Source organism: Plectropomus leopardus, chromosome 19 (assembly GCF_026936395.1).
Source record: "Plectropomus leopardus strain MGB_pleo_1.0 chromosome 19, ASM2693639v1, whole genome shotgun sequence".
Lineage (NCBI taxonomy): Eukaryota > Metazoa > Chordata > Actinopteri > Perciformes > Serranidae > Plectropomus > Plectropomus leopardus.
In genome coordinates, this window is record NC_142194.1 from 25,249,188 (window position 1) to 25,268,474 (window position 19,287).

At 39.2% G+C, this 19,287-nt stretch overlaps 1 protein-coding gene across 6 annotated transcripts in view; it reads left to right on the top strand.

Annotated features, from left to right (window-relative positions):
• spag9b (sperm associated antigen 9b) overlaps positions 1–19,287 on the top strand; it is a 54,878-nt gene that overhangs the window by 25,722 nt on the left and 9,869 nt on the right. For 2 of the 6 annotated variants that reach the window (XM_042507570.2, XM_088069585.1), the window contains 16 exons: positions 565–712; positions 6,070–6,550; positions 6,680–6,773; positions 8,058–8,182; positions 8,708–8,765; positions 9,433–9,585; positions 9,706–9,763; positions 10,530–10,660; positions 11,616–11,672; positions 14,036–14,215; positions 15,456–15,585; positions 15,729–15,818; positions 16,192–16,353; positions 16,526–16,697; positions 16,830–17,039; positions 18,889–19,045. In XM_042507570.2, the coding sequence (XP_042363504.2) occupies positions 565–712; positions 6,070–6,550; positions 6,680–6,773; positions 8,058–8,182; positions 8,708–8,765; positions 9,433–9,585; positions 9,706–9,763; positions 10,530–10,660; positions 11,616–11,672; positions 14,036–14,215; positions 15,456–15,585; positions 15,729–15,818; positions 16,192–16,353; positions 16,526–16,697; positions 16,830–17,039; positions 18,889–19,045 (2,406 nt within the window). Of the gene's footprint in view, positions 1–564; positions 713–4,872; positions 4,957–6,069; positions 6,551–6,679; positions 6,774–8,057; positions 8,183–8,303; positions 8,316–8,542; positions 8,558–8,707; positions 8,766–9,432; positions 9,586–9,705; positions 9,764–10,529; positions 10,661–11,615; positions 11,674–11,796; positions 11,800–14,033; positions 14,216–15,455; positions 15,586–15,728; positions 15,819–16,191; positions 16,354–16,525; positions 16,698–16,829; positions 17,040–18,888; positions 19,046–19,287 lie in introns of all 6 variants that reach the window. The other 4 variants (XM_088069584.1, XM_088069582.1, XM_088069581.1 and 1 more) reach the window with 4 other exon arrangements.

A 19,287-nucleotide genomic window follows, 5' to 3' on the forward strand; every position in this document is an offset into this window, starting at 1 on the left:
ATTAGCAACAATAAAGAGAAAAAGAAGTTAAAAAACAAACAAACAAGGAAATTGTCCAAGAGGTGCTTCTGTATGTGTAATTATAATTATTAGAAATTCTATAGATTAATTCTACGCTCCTGTTTTTTGAAGGTGTGTATGAGCCTCCACATTCAAGTTTTAAACCTAATTTCAGGAAAACTGTAATAGAATAAAGAACATCATCATCAGCAGATACTTTTTAAAAAGTTGACTTTCACTACTTAACTTTCTGCTAACTAATACAAAGTTGTAAACAATTAAAAAATCATACAGTCTTTGAGATTCGATACAGTATCATAGAACATAATAAGCAAAAACTCAAGTGTAGCTTTTTTTCTTGCACCCCTAGTTAGCATTGTGAGCATGTTAGCTGCTGACATCATGTCTGAGTACTCATCGAGCCGCTAGAATAGCTGTAGTCTAATTACGTCAGGATGACCTGACCAACAGGCCAGTCTCTCAGACACTTGTGTATTCCTTTCATTATGAACCGCTCTTTTTTCCTTTTGAGTCATCCTTCCTTCCTCTTGCCTCTGTATCCAGAAAGGAGCGTCCCATCTCCATGGGAATATTCCAGCTTCCTGGGAGTGATGGTATGACCCCTGAACTCCAGAGGGAACCTGTGGACACCCCTTCTGAGCCATGGAGATTCAACAACCTTAGCCATCCACGATCCAACACCAGCCTCAAGGTACGACACACAGTTACACACACTCTGAAACCAATCCCGCTTCGAGGTTTTGATGAATACAAAGGAAAGACGTCTTTAGTTATAAAGTGGAAAGTTACTGTCTAAAGTTGGCCTGCAGAGCTTCCCACGATTCGGAGTAGTGACATCATCCCCTGCTCACTAAAAAGCAGTTGTGGAAACAAAATGCAAACACTCAATGCCAGCAAACACCAAAGAAAGAGTACATTTCTATTCAGAGAGAGAGGATTGTGCAGTGTGTCCAGAATTTTTAGTAGCAGCTTGTGTGTGTGTGTGTGTGTGTGTGTGTGTGTGTGTGTGTGTGTGTGTGTGTGTGTGTGTGTGTGTGTGTGTGTGTGTGTGTGTGTGTGTGTGTGTGTGTGTGTGTGTGTGTGTGTGTGTAACGGGGTGGCTTGGAGCCCAGCAAGCAGAGGAAGTGGTACCATTCGGGGGCCTGCCTTTAACCTCAAGGGAGGGTGGAAAGGACAGAGTGTCTTCACATTGTTGCTGTTGGAGACCATGCTGCAAGCAAGGCCTCATCATGAATATTAATGAGCACCAAATAAGCATTCATTTGCCGTTATTACACTAGTAAAGGGTCAGATGGGAATTGTAAGACGGAGTGGAAGTGGTTTCAGTTTTGGCAAGTTTTATTTTGACCCACGTGATTGGGTTGGGTTGTTTCATAACTGACAGCCAAGGTGGTTGATTATTCTTTTCAGTACATTAATCCTAGTCCTGGTGCCGTGTTCACAAAGCTTACTAGAACAAAGAGTTGCTCCTAGTGACAAAATTCTAAGAAAATTCTCAGAATGATGATGTTTTCTAAGAACTTTCCCTCAAATAAGACCATGTCCTGGTATGGATAAAAAGTTTTCACAAAGCATCTTAGAACATAAGAGAGCTCCTAAGGTGAGAAACTGTAGGAGAAATAGTCTCCAGACACCAGGTGACAGTGAGTTAATGACATGCTACAGATTAGATACATAAATTGTATATAAAGATGACAATGGACAATCTGTCCACTCTTACCCCCACTATGCTTAAGTAAGGCGAAAACATTGTGGTTAAGGCTGTTGCAATCTTACACTTAATACACTCTGCCCAACTGCGAGCAGCCCCATTGGACTCAAGCGCATGGATTGGCTGACATAGCTAGTCAATCAAAGAAAATCAAGAATCAAGAAAATCACCTTTTTGTAGAATCAAATAACTCATTAAAACTGTACTTGTTATAAAAAACATTATTTGAACAAATATCAGGGTAATTAGAACTACCGTCTGTGACAGAAATCAGATTTATTTAGCGTGTACATTCGAGTTTTTGGTCGGCCTATGTCCCATTCACTAACATGGAGGGGAGGGCTTTATGACCTATACTGCAGTCAAACATTAGGGGGCGATTGAGATTAAAAAGCTTCACTTTTGGGGAACAGTCATGTTGTTCTTCTGTATATACAGTCCATGATTAGATGGTGCAAGAAAAATGTCTGTGGTCAATCTCATTAGGAATACACGCTCACTTTTCCCACCCAACGCAATAATGATATAACGCCAGAAATAAAGTGATGATAACACTCAGATATTTGCAACTAGAAAAATCCAACAGTGCAGCAGTGTTATCACACAAAAAGCACATTCACAGCCTCATATTGTGACGTAGTTTAATTAATTTCCACTGGGTGTTCACCCCTTGCGGGCTCACAAAAAGGCGCGTCTGTGACAACCAATCACATCTGTTAAAAGAATGCATTACACCTAGCAACGGAGTCAACTACACCTCCTCACTAATGTCAAAGTTTCTGTCCCATCCTTGCTCAGAGTTGCTCTGAGAATTTTCCTAAATCACTCCTAAGCTGGGACTCCATGCTAGAGGCTTTTAGGTGAAGTTAGGAGCTCTCTGAGAGTGTCCTCAGAATGCTTGTGAATATGGCCCCTGGAGTACAATATAGGTGTCGCAGCACATCTCTCTTACTCAACTTTTTTACTCACAGTCTTACCGGGCACCAACACTGCAGATACACAGCAGTGCCTTTGTGTTTTGTCCGCTGACTTGACATTTTCCAAGGATTTACACTAATGATCCCTTCCATTCTCACTGTGTGTGTGTGTGTGTGTGTGTGTGTGTGTGTGTGTGTGTGTGTGTGTGTGTGTGTGTGTGTGTGTGCGTGCGTGCGTGCGTGCGCGCGCGTGTGAATTTTTTGAGGGTTAGGGAAGAGCCATTATCAGCAGAATAGCAGTGGAGGGAAACTTTAACCGTATTGGCTGCTCAGTGCTACTGTAGCAACAACAGAGTGACAGCAGCATGCAGACAAGAGATGTGAAAGGAAATACTCCCAACAGTGTTCAGAGAGATGAAGAAAAGGGAATACACATACATATAAGAAAATAAAAGAATTAATCAATAGCAGGGATACTCAACTTGTTTTGTTTGGGGCCCACTCTTGCAAAATGACAGGAGGCCAGGGGCTAGTCGCAGCAGCCCCATACAGGTTTCCAGGATTTAAGGATGTTCCTAAGATTTTTGGAAATTTCTTGGATTTTTTGGCATTTCTTGGATTATGAAATTAGGGCGTTTCTAGGATTTTAGAACTTTTCCTATATTTCAGGATGTTTCTAGAGTTTTAGGATGATTTAAGGATTTTAGCAGATTTCTATGATTTTAGAACATTTCTAAAATGTCAGGACATTTCTAGTATTTTATCCGGTTAGGATTTTAGGACGTTCTTCAGATTTTAGGGCATTTCTAGTTTTTTTTTGACATTTCTCAATTTTATGATATTCTTGGATTATAGGGCATTTCTAGGATTTTAGGACATTAGGGGCTTAAGTAGGACCTCTTCGGGGGGTGCGGGGATCCTACACTGGTATTTGTTTGACAAACAAGCTCTATTTTGATTCTAGTTTATGCACTCTGGCACTTTATGTATAGTAATACTACAAGAACAATTGCCAGTGTAAATCACTTTATTTTTATCTAGAATTAGAAAATTGTTGGGGGACCATCAAGCTCTCCATGGGATGCCAGATTTGGCCTGCAGGCTGTAAGTTGAGTATCACTGCTCTGAGGTATCATTCAATGTCTGTGAAAGCTTTGAATACTCTTTATTATTGCAGAGTCTGTTTTCAAGGTGACCCCTGTAGGGATGCTTTGTTGTTGTCCTGATTGATTGGTTTCCATCAGGCACTGTGCTATTTATAGAACTGAAGCCGCTGGCATTAACAGATCAAAACAACAGCGGGGGAGAAATTCTGCATGCCGCAAAGAGCTGCTGAGAGCTGATGAGACCTTAGAGAGATGAATTGGTACTGTAAATCCAGTTCATTTTCACTAATTTATGCAGAAAGCTTTTTGACAAACAGGTCACCTTTTGTAACAGAGGGAGTCATAAATACTGCAAACTCACTACATGGTTCATTCACGGAGGTCAGGATTTCCCCACAGCTTTGTTGTACTTTCTTGGACACATACATTCTTGCAGCACCCTTATATATCTGTATATTACATATGGCTTTGGTTTTCAGGGCTGGATAATTAATCAAATTTTTTTTCAATAAGGACTTTGGGTTCTAAGGACTATAAAAACAAGATAATCGAGACAAAACGATTTTTGTGTTGAATTCAGTTTTACAATGATGTTCTCATTGTCTTGGGTTAAAAATCCACCCATTTCCTTTATAGTGGTGCGCTATTCAGAACTGCTGAGAGACTTCATTTTTAAAAAGTGACAAGCAAAAAACTAAATATATTAAGATGTTTTTGACTGTGATTTATTGATTAATTTATTTACATGCTTAATCGTCGTCCACAGCTCTTTTGCCAACAGCACAAGGCCCCTTTCTCTCTTCTTGGGCCACGTTCATATTTATAGACAATATCATTTATTCAACTCTTTTTTTAAACTTGTTTTCAGTTGATATAGAAAGTTAAAAAAAAAAACCCACCGCTTTAAAGAAGTTCAGTAAATACACAATGTTTTTAAAAAGTCGGTGAGTAATTTTGTTAAATAGTCGTGATCTAAATATTGACCAAAATAATGGTGATTATGATTTTTGCCATAATTGAGCAGCCTTTCTTGGTTTGATGTATGTTTTGTTTAAAATGGTTTTAAGGAATGAATGCTGGGAAATATTAATCAAAAAGGTCTTTTAATATTCCTCAGTCTGAGGAACACTTTCCCCCAGTCAGAGCGGAGGGTGAAAGTTCGCAGGAGAACTTGCCCAATCAGGAGGCTGATCAGGACCAGGTAGACCTGTCTGCTGCCCTAACCACGGCATCTAGCCAATTTTAATTTAAAAGCTGACTGTGTTGCAGACTTGACTGCAGTTTGGTTAAATACAATGATGCTAACATAGTAGTAATAACACATAACTGCATGGTGCTGACCTGTTTCCTTTTTGGCTGGATCACAGCATGCGAGGCCGGCCCGATAAACACTGTAGTGAGTCTGTGAGTGACTGCAAGCTAGGGAGCCAAGTCTTTGACTCAGTAGTGCTGCCACTTCCTGTTTTAGATTAAAAGCCCTCTAGTGTTTGATATACATTCCACGTAACCTAGTCTTGTTATATGTCCGCTTGGCCTCAAAATGTGTGTTTTTAAGGCAACAGAACACATTTTTTACAGTAGACTTTTCACAGCACATTGTGGCACGTCAGTGTCCTGGTTGGTTTTTGTTTGTGTTGATTTGAGTTGCATGGCAGTGCTCACACTGACACATTTGGTGTTAACATCTCTCAATTCTGAATGGATGTAGATTTATGTACTAATGTATATTTCTGGAAAATTCTGGAAAGTTAAAAAAAAAAAGAAGATAACTAGGGATGCACAGTAATATTAGCATGTCATCAGCATCGGTTGATATTGGCATTAAGACAAAATGTTGGAATCGACCAACATGTTGATTTCTGCTGATATAACTAAAAAAATAAATACATAAATAAAAAATAATAAAAGAAGGTGAGAAAAAAATGATCTGAAAATTAACTTAATTAACTTTGTATTTTTTTTTGAAATTATTTTGGGGTTTTTTTCATTTAGTTTTTTTTTTTCAACTTTTACATTTTTTTTTCAACTTTTTCAACTTTTCTACTTTTTTTTTGCTCATGTACAGGTAATTTTCTTGAAACTTTTTAGGGTGCTAATTCTTGCTAATTTTCAGGCCATTTCTGGTTAAGTTGCTTGTCGTCCTCTCCCCTTATTTTTGAAAGAAATCGAGCAAATTTGTTCAGGTTCAAAGACAGGATTTTCACAATTTTAAACAAATAAATTTAGTGTTGACTTCATGAAGATCTTTGTTTTATCTTGTGTTCTCGTTATCCCCCGGCTCTCTCTCCGCCTCCTCCTCCTCCTCTATTTTAAGGATGAATTGGCAGGTTCAAACCGCGGAGGCTCAAAGTCCACGACTCCAACCACCCAGGGAAGCGTCTCCAAAAGTGGAACTCCTGTGTCTTTACAAGGTGGAGGTTCCAAATCCAACACTTCCACGTCCTCTCAGGGTGGCACCTCTAAATCAAACACCCCCACATCTACATGCAGCGCTAACTCTCAGTCCACCACACCACTGTCTCCTCATGACGGAGCGTCCACTGGATTGAGTCCTGTGTCCAGTCTGGGTGGAGCGTCTGCGTCGGCCACCCCCCTGTCTACTGCTGCTTCTGACGTTGCCATGGAGTCTGTGGACACGCCCCTGCAGGAAGTCTCAGACGGGCTCAATAAGAACCTGGACTGGAACAGCGGGAAACCAGACAGCAATAAGAACATTGCAGCAGTGCAGGGAGGACAGCAGGGAGGACAGCAGGGTCAGCTGGGACATGAGGGTCAGGTCTCTGCTCTCCTCACAGGTGATGGTTCAGCAGCACAGTTAAAACATGTTAACACAGGAGGACTAGAGGCTCTTTAACATCAACTATCAGCTGTTTGAGAGCACTGGCTCACTCACTCTATTGTTGTATCTCTGCTGGTTTTATTAGATGGAGCAGAGAACCTGGAGAAGTCTGAGGTTCAGGCCATCATAGAGTCCACTCCTGAGCTGGACATGGACCTGGACGGCTGCAGAGGAACCAGGTACAGGACTGATGTAAAGATGTTTTATCCTCATGACCCTAAACTTAAAAAAACATTAAAGGGTAAGACTGACAAAGTTCAATTTGTTTCCTTCTTTCAACAAATATCATGAAAAGACCAAAACCATAAATGCCTTACAACATCAGTATTATGAAAACATGTCAGATGATCAGAACTGTCCGAGACATCTTCCTCATAGCCCCATAATTAACCCTTTAGAACCTGGATTGACATGGTTTTGTTGTGCTGCGTTTAGACACTTGGTTTGTTGTCTTTTGAAAGCAAGGGGGGAAAAAAGTGAGCACCTTGGCAAGAAATGTCCCGTAAAACAAACAAAAAAAAAATTGTGACAGACGACAAGAAAATGACTAAATGACTTGAAAATTAGCTGTGGCGAGATTTTTAAGAAGTGAAAAGGAAAATATAAATATAATAAAGGAAACAAGCCGATATCCTCACCCCCAAATCTAAAACACACATTTTTCTCTCTTACCTGTAGTGCCATTTATCAATCTAGAATGTTTTTGTGCGAGTTACAGAGTGTTGGAGATATTGGCTGTGTATGAGATATCTGCCTTCTCTACAAAATAATGGAACATTTGTTGTTCAGAAAGCCAAAACATACATTTGAAAAAGTCAACAGCAATGATTCTTTCCAGAAAGTCATGACCTGGTTACTGAAGATAATCCATAGACCTTATTGTGAGCATTTTGTAGGAACTGTTTTCTCTCTACTGAACTACACCTGCCAACCGTATCGCCACTCAGAGGTACGGTGATGGGGCATGGGGCGACCTCTAGCTCACCCGCCTTTGCAGCGGCCTGGGTTCGGTTCCAGCGTGTGATCCTTTGCTGCATGTCATTCCTCATCTCTCTCCCATATTTCCTGTCATTCTACAGCTGTCCTATCAATAAAGGGAAAAAATTCCAAAAAAAGGACGCCATTTATGTTTACATCTAGCACTGTCACAAACACAAGCCTTTAGTTTATTTGTGGTATTGGGCTGAACTGTCCCTTTAGTCTCTTTTGTTTTGTTTTTTGTTTTTTTTTTTTTGTTGTTTTTTCATGGGATTTGTGGCAGTAAGAAAAATTATCGATTGCGTAACTAATGCATCCCATTATAATCTCAGTTGGTATCCATTTGGACCAAAGTCTTAAAGAAATACTGTCACATGTATTATAATGCCGAATAATCATATTACAGTAACATGCCTCCCTCATCATGCTAATTATCATTTTCTCTCTTTCTTGTTTTCTTTTCCCGACCTCATCTGTCCATCCAGCACACCAACTAAAGGCGGCATCGAGAACCTGGCGTTTGACCGCAACACCGACTCTCTGTTTGAGGAGCTGTCGTCTGCAGGAAACGACCTGATAGGAGACATGGACGAAGGAGCCGACCTGCTGGGTGAGAAGCCCTCTGACTCCATGTTTTCATTTCATCATTGTGTCTGCTGTTACAAAACTGTTTTCTTCCACTGTCGTGCTCTTTGAATTGTCTTTTCTTTGGCTTTCGGGCTTTCTTGCAGATGAGTTTTCTGGTGTGTATCAGTAACTTCCCTGCAGATGTCTTTACTCCTTACTCTCATCATTTGTGTGTGATTCTGTGTTCACTTCCCCCTGTGATTGTCTTATGGGTGTGCAGAATAGTAAATAGTGCTGCTTTGTCGTGAAGGGCGTTAAAATTATAGACTAGAGATGTTCACATAAGAACTTACAGTCTCATGAACTTCTTCTGTATGTGCATCATCTTTTGCATGACTCTCAGACTACAGCTTTCTAGGTAAGACTGAGAGAACAATGTTTTAGTGTGTCGGATAGATACTTCTTTACTGATGTGGATTTTCAATAATATATATTTTTTTCTCTGTCATGATGGAGCACACGATAAGATGAAACATTCTCTATTCACATTGTTGCTGATTATTTTCAGGCATGGGTCGGGAAGTCGAACATCTTATCCATGAGAATGCCCAGCTGCTCGAGACCAAGTTAGTACCATCACTGTTACTAGTAGTACTATTATACACATATATCATAGTACTATTTAATGGCATTCAGCCTCATTTGAGCGACCTCTGTAGCCGTGTTTGTAACTGTGATATTTCAGTCTACACTTCTTGTAGCTTTTAATTCTAAAGATTAATATTTATGATGAGTTGAAATTAGCTAATTCATGAAAGCAGTGATAACCTTGCTGTTGTATTTTTAGAAACAGGACAATGCTGCCACCTTGTGTTTAATGTAGATATCACATAAGCCTGTTCACCCTTAGAAACCTGAGCAAACAGACTGACTTTTCAAAAACATGGGAAGAAGGCAAAGTAAAAAAAAAACATAAAAGAACAAAAACAAGGAAATAACCTGGAAGAGGTGCTAAAAAATTAGAGTAATTTTGTAACAATTTTGAATTAATTATAATAAAGTTTTTTCCCTAAGACATTTTTCCATAGCTTTTTAAAAATCATTTTCTACATCTATGAATTAGTTGGACAAGTCTTATCAAGTTGCTCCTTGCCTTTTCCCATGTTTTTGAAAGAAACTGCACCACTTTGTTCAGGGTTCAGATGTTTTAATACTTGGAAAAGGCATCTGAAAGCAGCACAAGAGTAATGTTGTTCCAGGTTCCAAAGGGTTAATATGTGTATTTGTATTCAGAAATGCTCTGAATGTGGTGAAAAACGACCTGATAGCGCAGATGGACGAGCTGTCGTGTGAGAGGGAGGCTCTGCGAGGGGAGCTGGACGCCGTCACTCAGGCCAAGACCAAACTGGAGGACAAGAACAAAGAATTAGAGGAAGAAATTAAGAAGTGAGTTGTTTTGGACTTTGGCTTCAAAACAAAATATGCAACGCTCAGCAGTCCACATATTGCATTTAAGGATGTACTGTGTAAACATGGCTGCTGAAGACTTAATGTACTCACTTGCAGGCTTCGAGCGGAGATTGAAGACACCAAACAGAAGGTCAAGAATGACAATGAGGACGATGTGAGTTCTTGATATTTGTTGTGATCTGAGTGTGTATTAGAGCTGAAGATGTTCTGGAGGAATTGGAGTTAAAAAGTTTTCCATTTCCACTTAAGCCCTGTGAAACCTGAACATATTGGCTTGGTTAATTTCCAAAAACCTGAGAAGAAGTCAATCAGCAACAAAAGGAGAAATATCCCAAAAATTTGCAAGAAATTAGTAAAAACGTAAAGGAAAATCACCTGAATATTAGTTTAAAAGAAAGAGAGGAAAAAAAGGAGAAAAAATTAAAAAAAATTATATTAGGAAAGGACATGGAAAAAGGTGCCTAAAATGATCGTAATTTTGTAACAATTTAATTTAATTAACAATTTAATTTAATTGTAATGTAGTTAGAGTAGAGTTTTGGTAAAACATACAAGAAAATTACATGAAAATTAGTTTTAAAAAAAGAAAGAAATAAAAAGAAAGAAGAGGTGTAATTAAAAATGTAATTATAATAATTATGTAGTGTTTTAAATCTACTAATTCATTGCAATATGTGTAACATTCCTTACCAAGCTGCTCGTTGCCTTTTTTTCCATGTTTTTGAAAGAAATCACAATAACTTATTTAGGATTCATAGGTTTAAATACTTCTGACAGGCGTCTGAGAGTTGCGCAAGAAACATGTTGTGGCTCCATGTTTCAAAGGGTTAAATAAAGGCTAATGTGAGCATGTGTCATATATAATCTGCATATACATTGATAAGTGATTGGATGGTCTCATGCTGGTGTCGTGCCCTCAGAGCGACGTGCCCACAGCACAGAGGAAGCGCTTCACCAGAGTGGAGATGGCCAGAGTCCTGATGGAGAGGAACCAGTATAAAGAGAGGCTGATGGAGCTGCAGGAGGCTGTCAGATGGACGGAGATGATCAGGTGAGAAAGGAACAACAAGAGCAACTCGTGGACAACATGACGTAGACAGGGTTCCCGCAGATCCTTAAAAAGTCTTAAAAGGAAGTAAATTCATAAATCTAGAAAAGAAACCTTAATTTGCGGAAAAAGTGTCTTTAATTAATCTTTCAAAACTCTTAAAAATGCAAAGACATTGGAAGAAGGATATTAGTTTTTTTTCTTTGTTGCGTTTTTTTTCAAAATAAATGGTTATATCTATTTTATTTTATTTTTAAAAATACATGAACTTTAATACCTCACAAATCAGGATAGAGAAACCCACAACACTTGCATATATTTACAACATCCAGTCAAATGAAAAATGAAGATAGAAGGCAGAAGAAAGTAGAAATTAGAAGGTAGATTTATTAGTCATTCAAAAAATGTTCACAAAATGAAATTACAATTTGTCCTCGATCCTGCTACAGTTGAAGGATGAGCTGATTGAAAATCAAAACTCTTATAAAACTTAGATGATAACATTTTTTCACTGTTTCATGCTGAAAAGTTTTTACAAAAAACAAAGTCAGCATTTTACATCTGTCTTGTCCATTGTTTTTTTTTTCAACTTGACCCAAAAAGTATTGTTTTATGTTGAACTAAACATTTGTGAAATATTGTCCCTAACCCAAAATTATTGATGTCAGTGATGTTTTTTTCTCTTCGGTGTAGGTTATTGTAAAAACTTAAATTCCATTCTGAGAGGTGTTAAAAAAAAAGTCTTAAAAAGTCTTAAATCTAACCTTAAGCTGTAGGAACCCCTGAGTAGAGGAATGCTGAACACACACACACACACACACACACACACAGAGGAAAATAAAAGCTAAAGACAAAACAGGCAGAGTTTGGTTTGTAGTTTCATGTGTAAATAGAGGAACTGATTGTAAAACTCCATGTGACACACTCAGTTTGATTCAAGGTGAACTGTCTCTCTCAGGGCATCAAAGGAGAACCCGGCTCTACCAGAGAAGAAGAAATCCAGCCTCTGGCAGTTGTAAGCTCCTCTTTTCTTTTCACCTCAGCTCTCACATACCAACCAGAGCGTGACTACTGTGTTCTCTCTGTGTTTGATTTTGCGTTTTCTTCTGTATTCCATGTTGTGTGCTTGTTTTCTCCAGGATGTAGGTAAATTTTTGACGTGTTAAACGGGGTCTGTCTTGACTTGCTTCTGATGTTTTCATCTTGATAACAAACTCTTAACAGAGGAGAGCCGGCCAGGGAAACATTGGCTCTGACGTCAGATCTGAGCTGCTTTATTGTCATATTTGTCTTTAATTCTTTAACTAAAGTTAAAAAGAAGTTTCAAACATCAAGCGTGATGGATGCTTTTAAGAGGTTTGGAGGATAAGCTCTTTTTCTCACAGAGTAACTAAATGTGAAAGACTGGATTTCTTTCATCTGACTTCGGCTCTCCTTGTATTGAGTTTCATAAGGAATGAGTTTGGTTTGGTGTGAACGAGGATATTATTTCGGGCAGGTGTTTTGGCAGCGGGATTGGGACAGTTGTGTGTGTGATAGAAACAAAATCTGATAAATCTACTATCTCTCCTGCCCTGTTTCTGTGTGTCCCTCTATATTTTGCCTGTTGTGACGTCTGTGTGCAGGAGGTGTGTTGAGAGGGTTGCTATGGAGATGGAAGGGAGTGCAGGGATATGGGTGGAGTGTGTCAGTCAAAACAAAACAAAAACGCTCAGAAACATAGACTTACATGAGGCTGTTTCTTATCCTGTGTGACCATTGGGAGCAACATTTTTTAATAATTGGCTCAATATTGAGTGAGAGCGCTGCAGTTGGCAGCTGCGAAACAGGCTGCAATGTAACCACACGGGACAACTGTGCATTTTCAATGTACATCCACCAAATGTGTTGATTTTTGCCACTGACAGGCTTGGATTATTATTATTTTTATTATAAGTGTCTGACAACATTATGGAAAGGATCCCAACAGAGATAGATCTTTTTGTTAAGGAGTAGGATCCTTTTTTGTTTAACCCTTTGAAACCTTGATCAACATCACTTTGCTTGTGCTGCGTTCAGTTGCCTTTTACAAGTATTTAATATATTTAAACCTTTAAACCTCTAGCAAAAATAGAAAAAAAGGCAATGAACAAAAAAAGCAAAGAATTAAAATTAGTAGATTTAGAAATTTATTTTAAAAAAGGCAGGGAAAATGTCCAGAAAATAAATTTATAATTATCATACTTACATATTTAAAATTGAGTTACATAATTATTAGCACTTTTTTAACATATTTTTTTACAGGTCATTTTCTTGTTTTTTTTCCCTTTTCTTTCTGTCTTTTTTGTTGCTAATTTTCAGGTAATTTTCTTGTAGTTTTTACTAATTTCTTACAATTCTTCTTCCCATGTTGTTAAAAAAAAGTCAAGTACATTTTCTCAGGTAATTTTATGTTATTTTTATTAATTAGAAACAGCCCTAAAGCTGCTATTGACAAACCAACCCGACTCCAAAGAAATAACTAGTAATTTTATCACCAGATCTGGTTTGGCTCAAAAAATAAATAAATAAAAATCAATCACTCAGGTGGATGTGAAAATATGTTGGCTCTATACACCCTAAAATTACAGTTTTTTTTAAGTGGAGGTCGATGAGTTTGGTGATGATGATTTTAGGGCTGTTCCGGGTTTAACAATCTTATTCTGTCTCAAAAAGGTCTATATCTGTAGGGATCCTTTTTAATGTTGTCAGACAATTTAAAAAATAATCAGCCTCAAAAAACTAGCACTGGCCATAAATTGAGAGTGCATGCCCTGAGTGGTTCCATTGCAGCCTGTTTCCCTGCTGTCGGCTGCAGCCCTCATGCTCAATTCTGAACCAGTTTTAACAATTCTTGTTCCCATTAGTCACTTAGAAATGTGAAAAATGTGGAAAAAAGAGAGTCCAAGTTGAAAATGACCAAAGTTACAGGCCTTTTGTTTCTGCTTGAAAATATTTCATTTGAAACAGATGTAATGTGACAGGTTCTGTTTGCTCTCAGGTTAGAGTTAGGGTGAAACTGAAGTGTTTTTGTCCAGTGTTGCTCTGTGTTGTTGACTAACGTCCCAGTTGGTGCACATTAACCCTGCACTCCAGCATTTCGAGAGGACATCTGCTCTGGTGCTTTGCCCTTTAGGACATACGCAGAATAATGGGTACACGCATATCACTGTTTGACTGCTGCCTGTATGAAAGCTGGCATGGTGTGTTAGCATGCGGGGAAATGAACCTTTTTACCCTTAAATGTTGAACCTTACCTCTGCTGCTGGAGCTACTGCTTGTGTCCACCCCTCTATACGTTTGTCCGTGTGCTTTTTTTTCTTCTCGTCCCCTCCCACTTCCCCGCCCTTACACCTCCAGTTTCAGCCGTCTGTTCAGCTCGTCGGGCGGGGCGGCCAAGAAGCCGGCGGTGGAGGCTCCGGTGAACGTCAAGTACAATGCACCCACCTCTCAGATTCAGCCGTCCGTGAAGAAGAGGAGCAGCACCCTGCAGCAGCTGCCCAGTGACAAGAGCAAGGCCTTTGATTTCCTCAATGAGGAGTAAGTCAGTCGAGGAAATTCAGTGAAAACATGTGATACTATTATCTGTGTATGCTGAGGCAGTATCGATCCCTTGAAAAACTGCGTCTCAGTCTGCTTCCAAGAGGATTTTGTGTGGTGTGACAGCAGACTTGCCAACCACGGGATGTTTTAAAATGAGATTTATTCAATTCAAAAGCATAAAAGTGAATCCATCTGCTGATCATAAGCTTTTAAGAAAGTCATCTTCCAATCTGTAGGATTTAAGCGATGTATAGTTCAGTCCATACATATGCTTCAGCAAATAAGCGCAGGGATTTTCCTTGATAATGTCAGAAAACAGAGTAAATGTGGGGAGATGTGTTGAATTTGTGTCCCACTCAGTGTATTTTAGCAGTTTTTCAATTTAAAAGAAAACTAGTGAAATATAGTAACTACCAAACAGTAACATTACCATAATATTGTCTCTAATTTCTACCTGTAATAAATATGAGATATCATTTATGAGGTCTAGTTCCAGTCCTGAGTATTAATGTTCATAATCAGTTATTTCCTCATGCTTTTATTTGACACTGGACAACATAAATATACACATCAGAAGCATTAACCAAAATTTCATTTCCACATGTGGGCCCAGTGTAGTGCAGATGATAACATAGGATGATATCATCAGAACTACACAACAAGTAGTTTGTAATAAGTCGGTGTAAAACACAAACCGGGCAAAAGTGAATTTATTTTTCTGGACCAAATGTTGCAAACTGCAGGCGTAAAGGAACCCTTGGACACTGACTCCCATCAGTGAGACAAAGTGTTAATTAACATAACAAGCTTCAATGTGTGTTGTAGGCTTGTTTCAGTTTCAGTTATCATCAGTGCTCTGAATATGTCTGGTATTGAAAAAAAGCCATCAAACTCTTAAATTGGGCATAATAATGATAACTAATAGCAAAGTGAACTCAATAGAGTGCAGATCTCCACCAGGCAGCGGTATAAAATAATGGTATAAAACAGTCAATAAAAGGGGTTTTTCAGCAATTTTGAATCAACGTAACCATGAGAGGCCCTTGAGCATACAATCATAAATGTGCACACAGAATATTCGGCTGATAGGTTCAGTAGTGGTGCATGATAATCATTTTTATCAACAGATTTCATCAAACTGATCACAGTAATGATGTAAGTTTTAAATATTGTTTTAGAAAGCCTAACCATTCAAGTATAGACATGTTTGTCAGTGAGCTGCTGTTGTGTCCCGCAGAGTGGCAGCTGATAACGTGGTGTCCAGGCGGGAGCAGAAGAGGGCTCAGTACCAGCAGGTCAAAGCTCACGTCCAGAAGGAGGACGGCAGAGTGCAGGCTTACGGATGGAGTCTGCCCAAGAAATACAAAGTACGGAGATGTGGAGCACTTCTTATCTTCTGTTGTCATTATTACAGATTGTCTGTTTTTTTCAGATGATGGTTAAGTTGTTGAACTGTAAGCTCCAACAGAGCTGTAGCTGTAATTCAGTGGTGCTGTTTGTAATTTTTCAGGCCAATGGTGGTCAGGCCGAGAGTAAGATGAAGAATCTGCCTGTTCCTGTCTTCCTCAGACCACTAGATGAGAAAGATGCTTCCATGAAGGTACCTTTCCCCAGCTTGTTACTGTATAATAATGTGATTACATATAAAATATCTTGTTAGATTTCATCTGCAGTATTAAATATGCATATTTCAAGCTATGTGCCTACCTATGTGCAATTTCTTGGATTTTAGGACATTTCTAGGATTTGAGTGTATTTCTAGGGTTTTAGGATGTGTCTGGGATTTTAGGACATTTCTAGGGTTTTATAATGTTTCTTGGATTTTAGGATGTTTCTAGGATTTAAGGATGTTTCCAGGATTTTAGGGCATTTCTTTGATTTTAGGATGTTTGTAGGATTTTAGGACATTTCTCGGATTTTAGGATGTTTGTCTCATTGTTTTTCACTGCTGTAACTGTGTGTCTGTGCTCCAGCTGTGGTGTGCTGCTGGTGTGAACCTCTCTGGAGGTAAAACCAGAGACGGAGGTTCTATCGTAGGAGCCAGTGTGTTTTACAGCGATGTGCCTGGACCAGAGAGCCCGAAAAGGAAAATAGGATCTCAGAGCAGCCTGGATAAACTGGATCAGGAACTCAAGGTACACACACACACACACACACACACACACACACACACACACACACACACAGACAGATGCTGCTTGTTATAACTTGTATCATACCGTCACAGGAGGACATATGGTGATAGAGACGATCACATCAAAAATTACTTCATATTTCGAAACAAACTTCTTGTATTTGTTGTTGCAGGATCAGCAGAAGGAGTTGCGACAGCACGATGAGTTGTCGTCGCTGGTTTGGATCTGCACCAGCACCCAGTCCACCACTAAAGCTGTCGTCATTGACGCCAACCAGCCTGGTCACATCCTGGAGAGCTTCTTTGTCTGTAACTCCCACGTCCTCTGCATCGCCACTGTTCCAGGTCAGCCGCTGAAAACATGCATCTGACTGTCGCTGCAAATCTATATAGAAGAGGAGAATCTGTGTGCAGGGATGTCCTGTGCTCCTGTTATAGCACACACATGCATATATAAATATGTATGTCTATATTTAGGTGCAAGAGAGACAGACTACCCAGCTGGTGAGGAAGTAGCTCCAAATTCTGAGACAGGACCAGCAGGGGATGGTGGCTCACAGTCGACCAATAGCAGCTCGGCAGGCGGCGACGGCATGCTCGGAGGCATCACCGTTGTTGGCTGTGAAGCTGAGGGAGCAGCTGCTATTCCTCAGACTGCTGTCAGTTCAGGAGAAGGCGGAGAAAGTGGTGAGAGATGTTTACTGTCTGGTCCTTTTTCCACCTGATATTAGCACATATTCTCTGTGATCAGCACCGGTATTTATTTATCAGAATGCAAGTGAACCTTAGACGAAAAACACTCAATCTGAAATGATTTTTATACATGTATTCAACAATACATGTATATAATTTAAAACCGATTAATTGATTCAGCTGCGTGGCAAATCCTCAGCCCTGTCCAATTTAGCTTTTACTGACTTTAGTACCATCTCATCTTGGATGTATTGCTTACACGCAGTAATGATAACTATTAAAACAAAATTAGTTGCCATTTAACTACACCTCCTGTTAGCATAGGTGTCCTAAGAGGTGGGGAAAAATTATTAAATTTGATATAAAAATTCTTTTTGTAATGTCACCCAGAGTTGGGAAATATTTGAACATGAACAAAACTCTTAAAGACAGCATTTATAATTTTAAACAAATTAATAAATTATTAAGTAATAAACCCACAATTAGCATGAATGTAGCTTGTTTTTCCACAATAGTTTGCTCATTGGTGGGAAATGAATAAATTGGTTTATTATCTGAAAAGCTGTATAAGTGACAAGTTTAGAACTGCAGAAACTTTTTTTTTGTTGATTCAGATGCAAGTCATCACTGTCTCATAGCTGCATTTTAACTGTTGCTGCAAGATTGAGAGAATCTTGTGTTTTGGGGATCAAGCATGCAGTCTTTTGCCTTATAAACAATATCTAAAAACTGTAAAGAAATTAGTTCTAAGTTAATTAAGTTGCCAAAATGCTTTTACTTTTAGGTCTAAAAGCAGGGCCAGAAATGTGTCAATCTGCAGAGTTTTAGCCAGTTATAATCTCCTGCTCTGAGATGCTTGATACAGTTTCTGTGTGTTCTAATACCTGTACTACCATACTATATATAGTATGGCAAAAAAAGATTTAGTATGTCCTAATACATGCTATGTCAAATGCAGTATGTCAGTGTGGATTTTCTACTACACCTGGTAGTATTTTGTAGTATGCAAGCCAGCATGGATTTTTGGCTGTTCTGACCCACAATCCTCTGCACAGCGGAAGACGTATGTCACATTGACTAAGCCACCAACAGATGACAGCTTGTTGTTAGCTGATTGATAGCTGATTGACAGCTGTCAGAAGCCGCAGTGATGGATAACAGCACATTCAAGTGACTAATGGCTGGTCAAATAGTTATAATAGGTATACAAGTTTTAAATGAACAACAACAAAAAAAACAACAAAAAAAAGGTAAGAAAAACAAAACAGTGACAGAGAAATGCTTATTTAGGCTAGTTTCACTATCATGAATATGTTTGCAATTAAGAGTGAAAAGTTAAAATAAAATTGTAAAGTAACAACAGCAGCGCTCTATAGTTGGACCTCTGTCTCTGAATAGCTCGGTGAATGGCTTTTTGTTTTATCTCGATCGTAACTGATATATGAGCAGGAAATTCAAAGTACAGGGGGCAGTGTTATGAAGAAACAGTATGTTCCCAATGTGTGCATACTGCATGCAACAGTGCATACTTTGTAAGGGTAGCTGCAGTACCTACTAATAGTAAATAGTAAAAGTATGGGATACAGAACGCACCCATTGTTTTGGTAAAGAGAGAATGCATTCAGCCACATCTTATGTGATCAAATGGATGAGTAAAAGTATGATGGTGTGATTACTGTCAGTCCTGAAAAACATTAAAAAAAGACATGCACAACAATATGCTGTTATGTGAGGAAAGGAATGTATTTTTTTTATTCCATCTATCCGGCGCTAAAATGACACCATAAAAATTATCTACACTCACGAGTTGGCCCAGTTTGCTCACAGATGATCCTCTCGACAGAGTCCAGAGCAGCAGAGGAAGCCACCGAGGCCACAGAGGCCAGCGCGGGGCCTGCTGACCAAAGAGAAAGCCTGAGGGGAGTCTACACCGAGCACGTCTTCACGGACCCACTGGGAGCTCAGCAGACAGCGGAGGCTCCAGCCAACTACTCTCAGAGGTGACACCAGCAGGCCCATTACACAGCGCAGTGTTGTTCCAATTCAGTCTGCCCAATAAAACTGTCCGTTTTATCAGTGCAACCATAAATAAACCCACTAAGCAACATCACATCAGCGTAAAACTAAGTTAATTAAAACTGCGCACTTGCTTGTGTGATGGTAAATTGTTATTGCATTAACGTTTCAAGAGAAACTCCCAACTACATCGCTGTTTAGCTGTGTGTGTTTTGCCTTTGGCCAC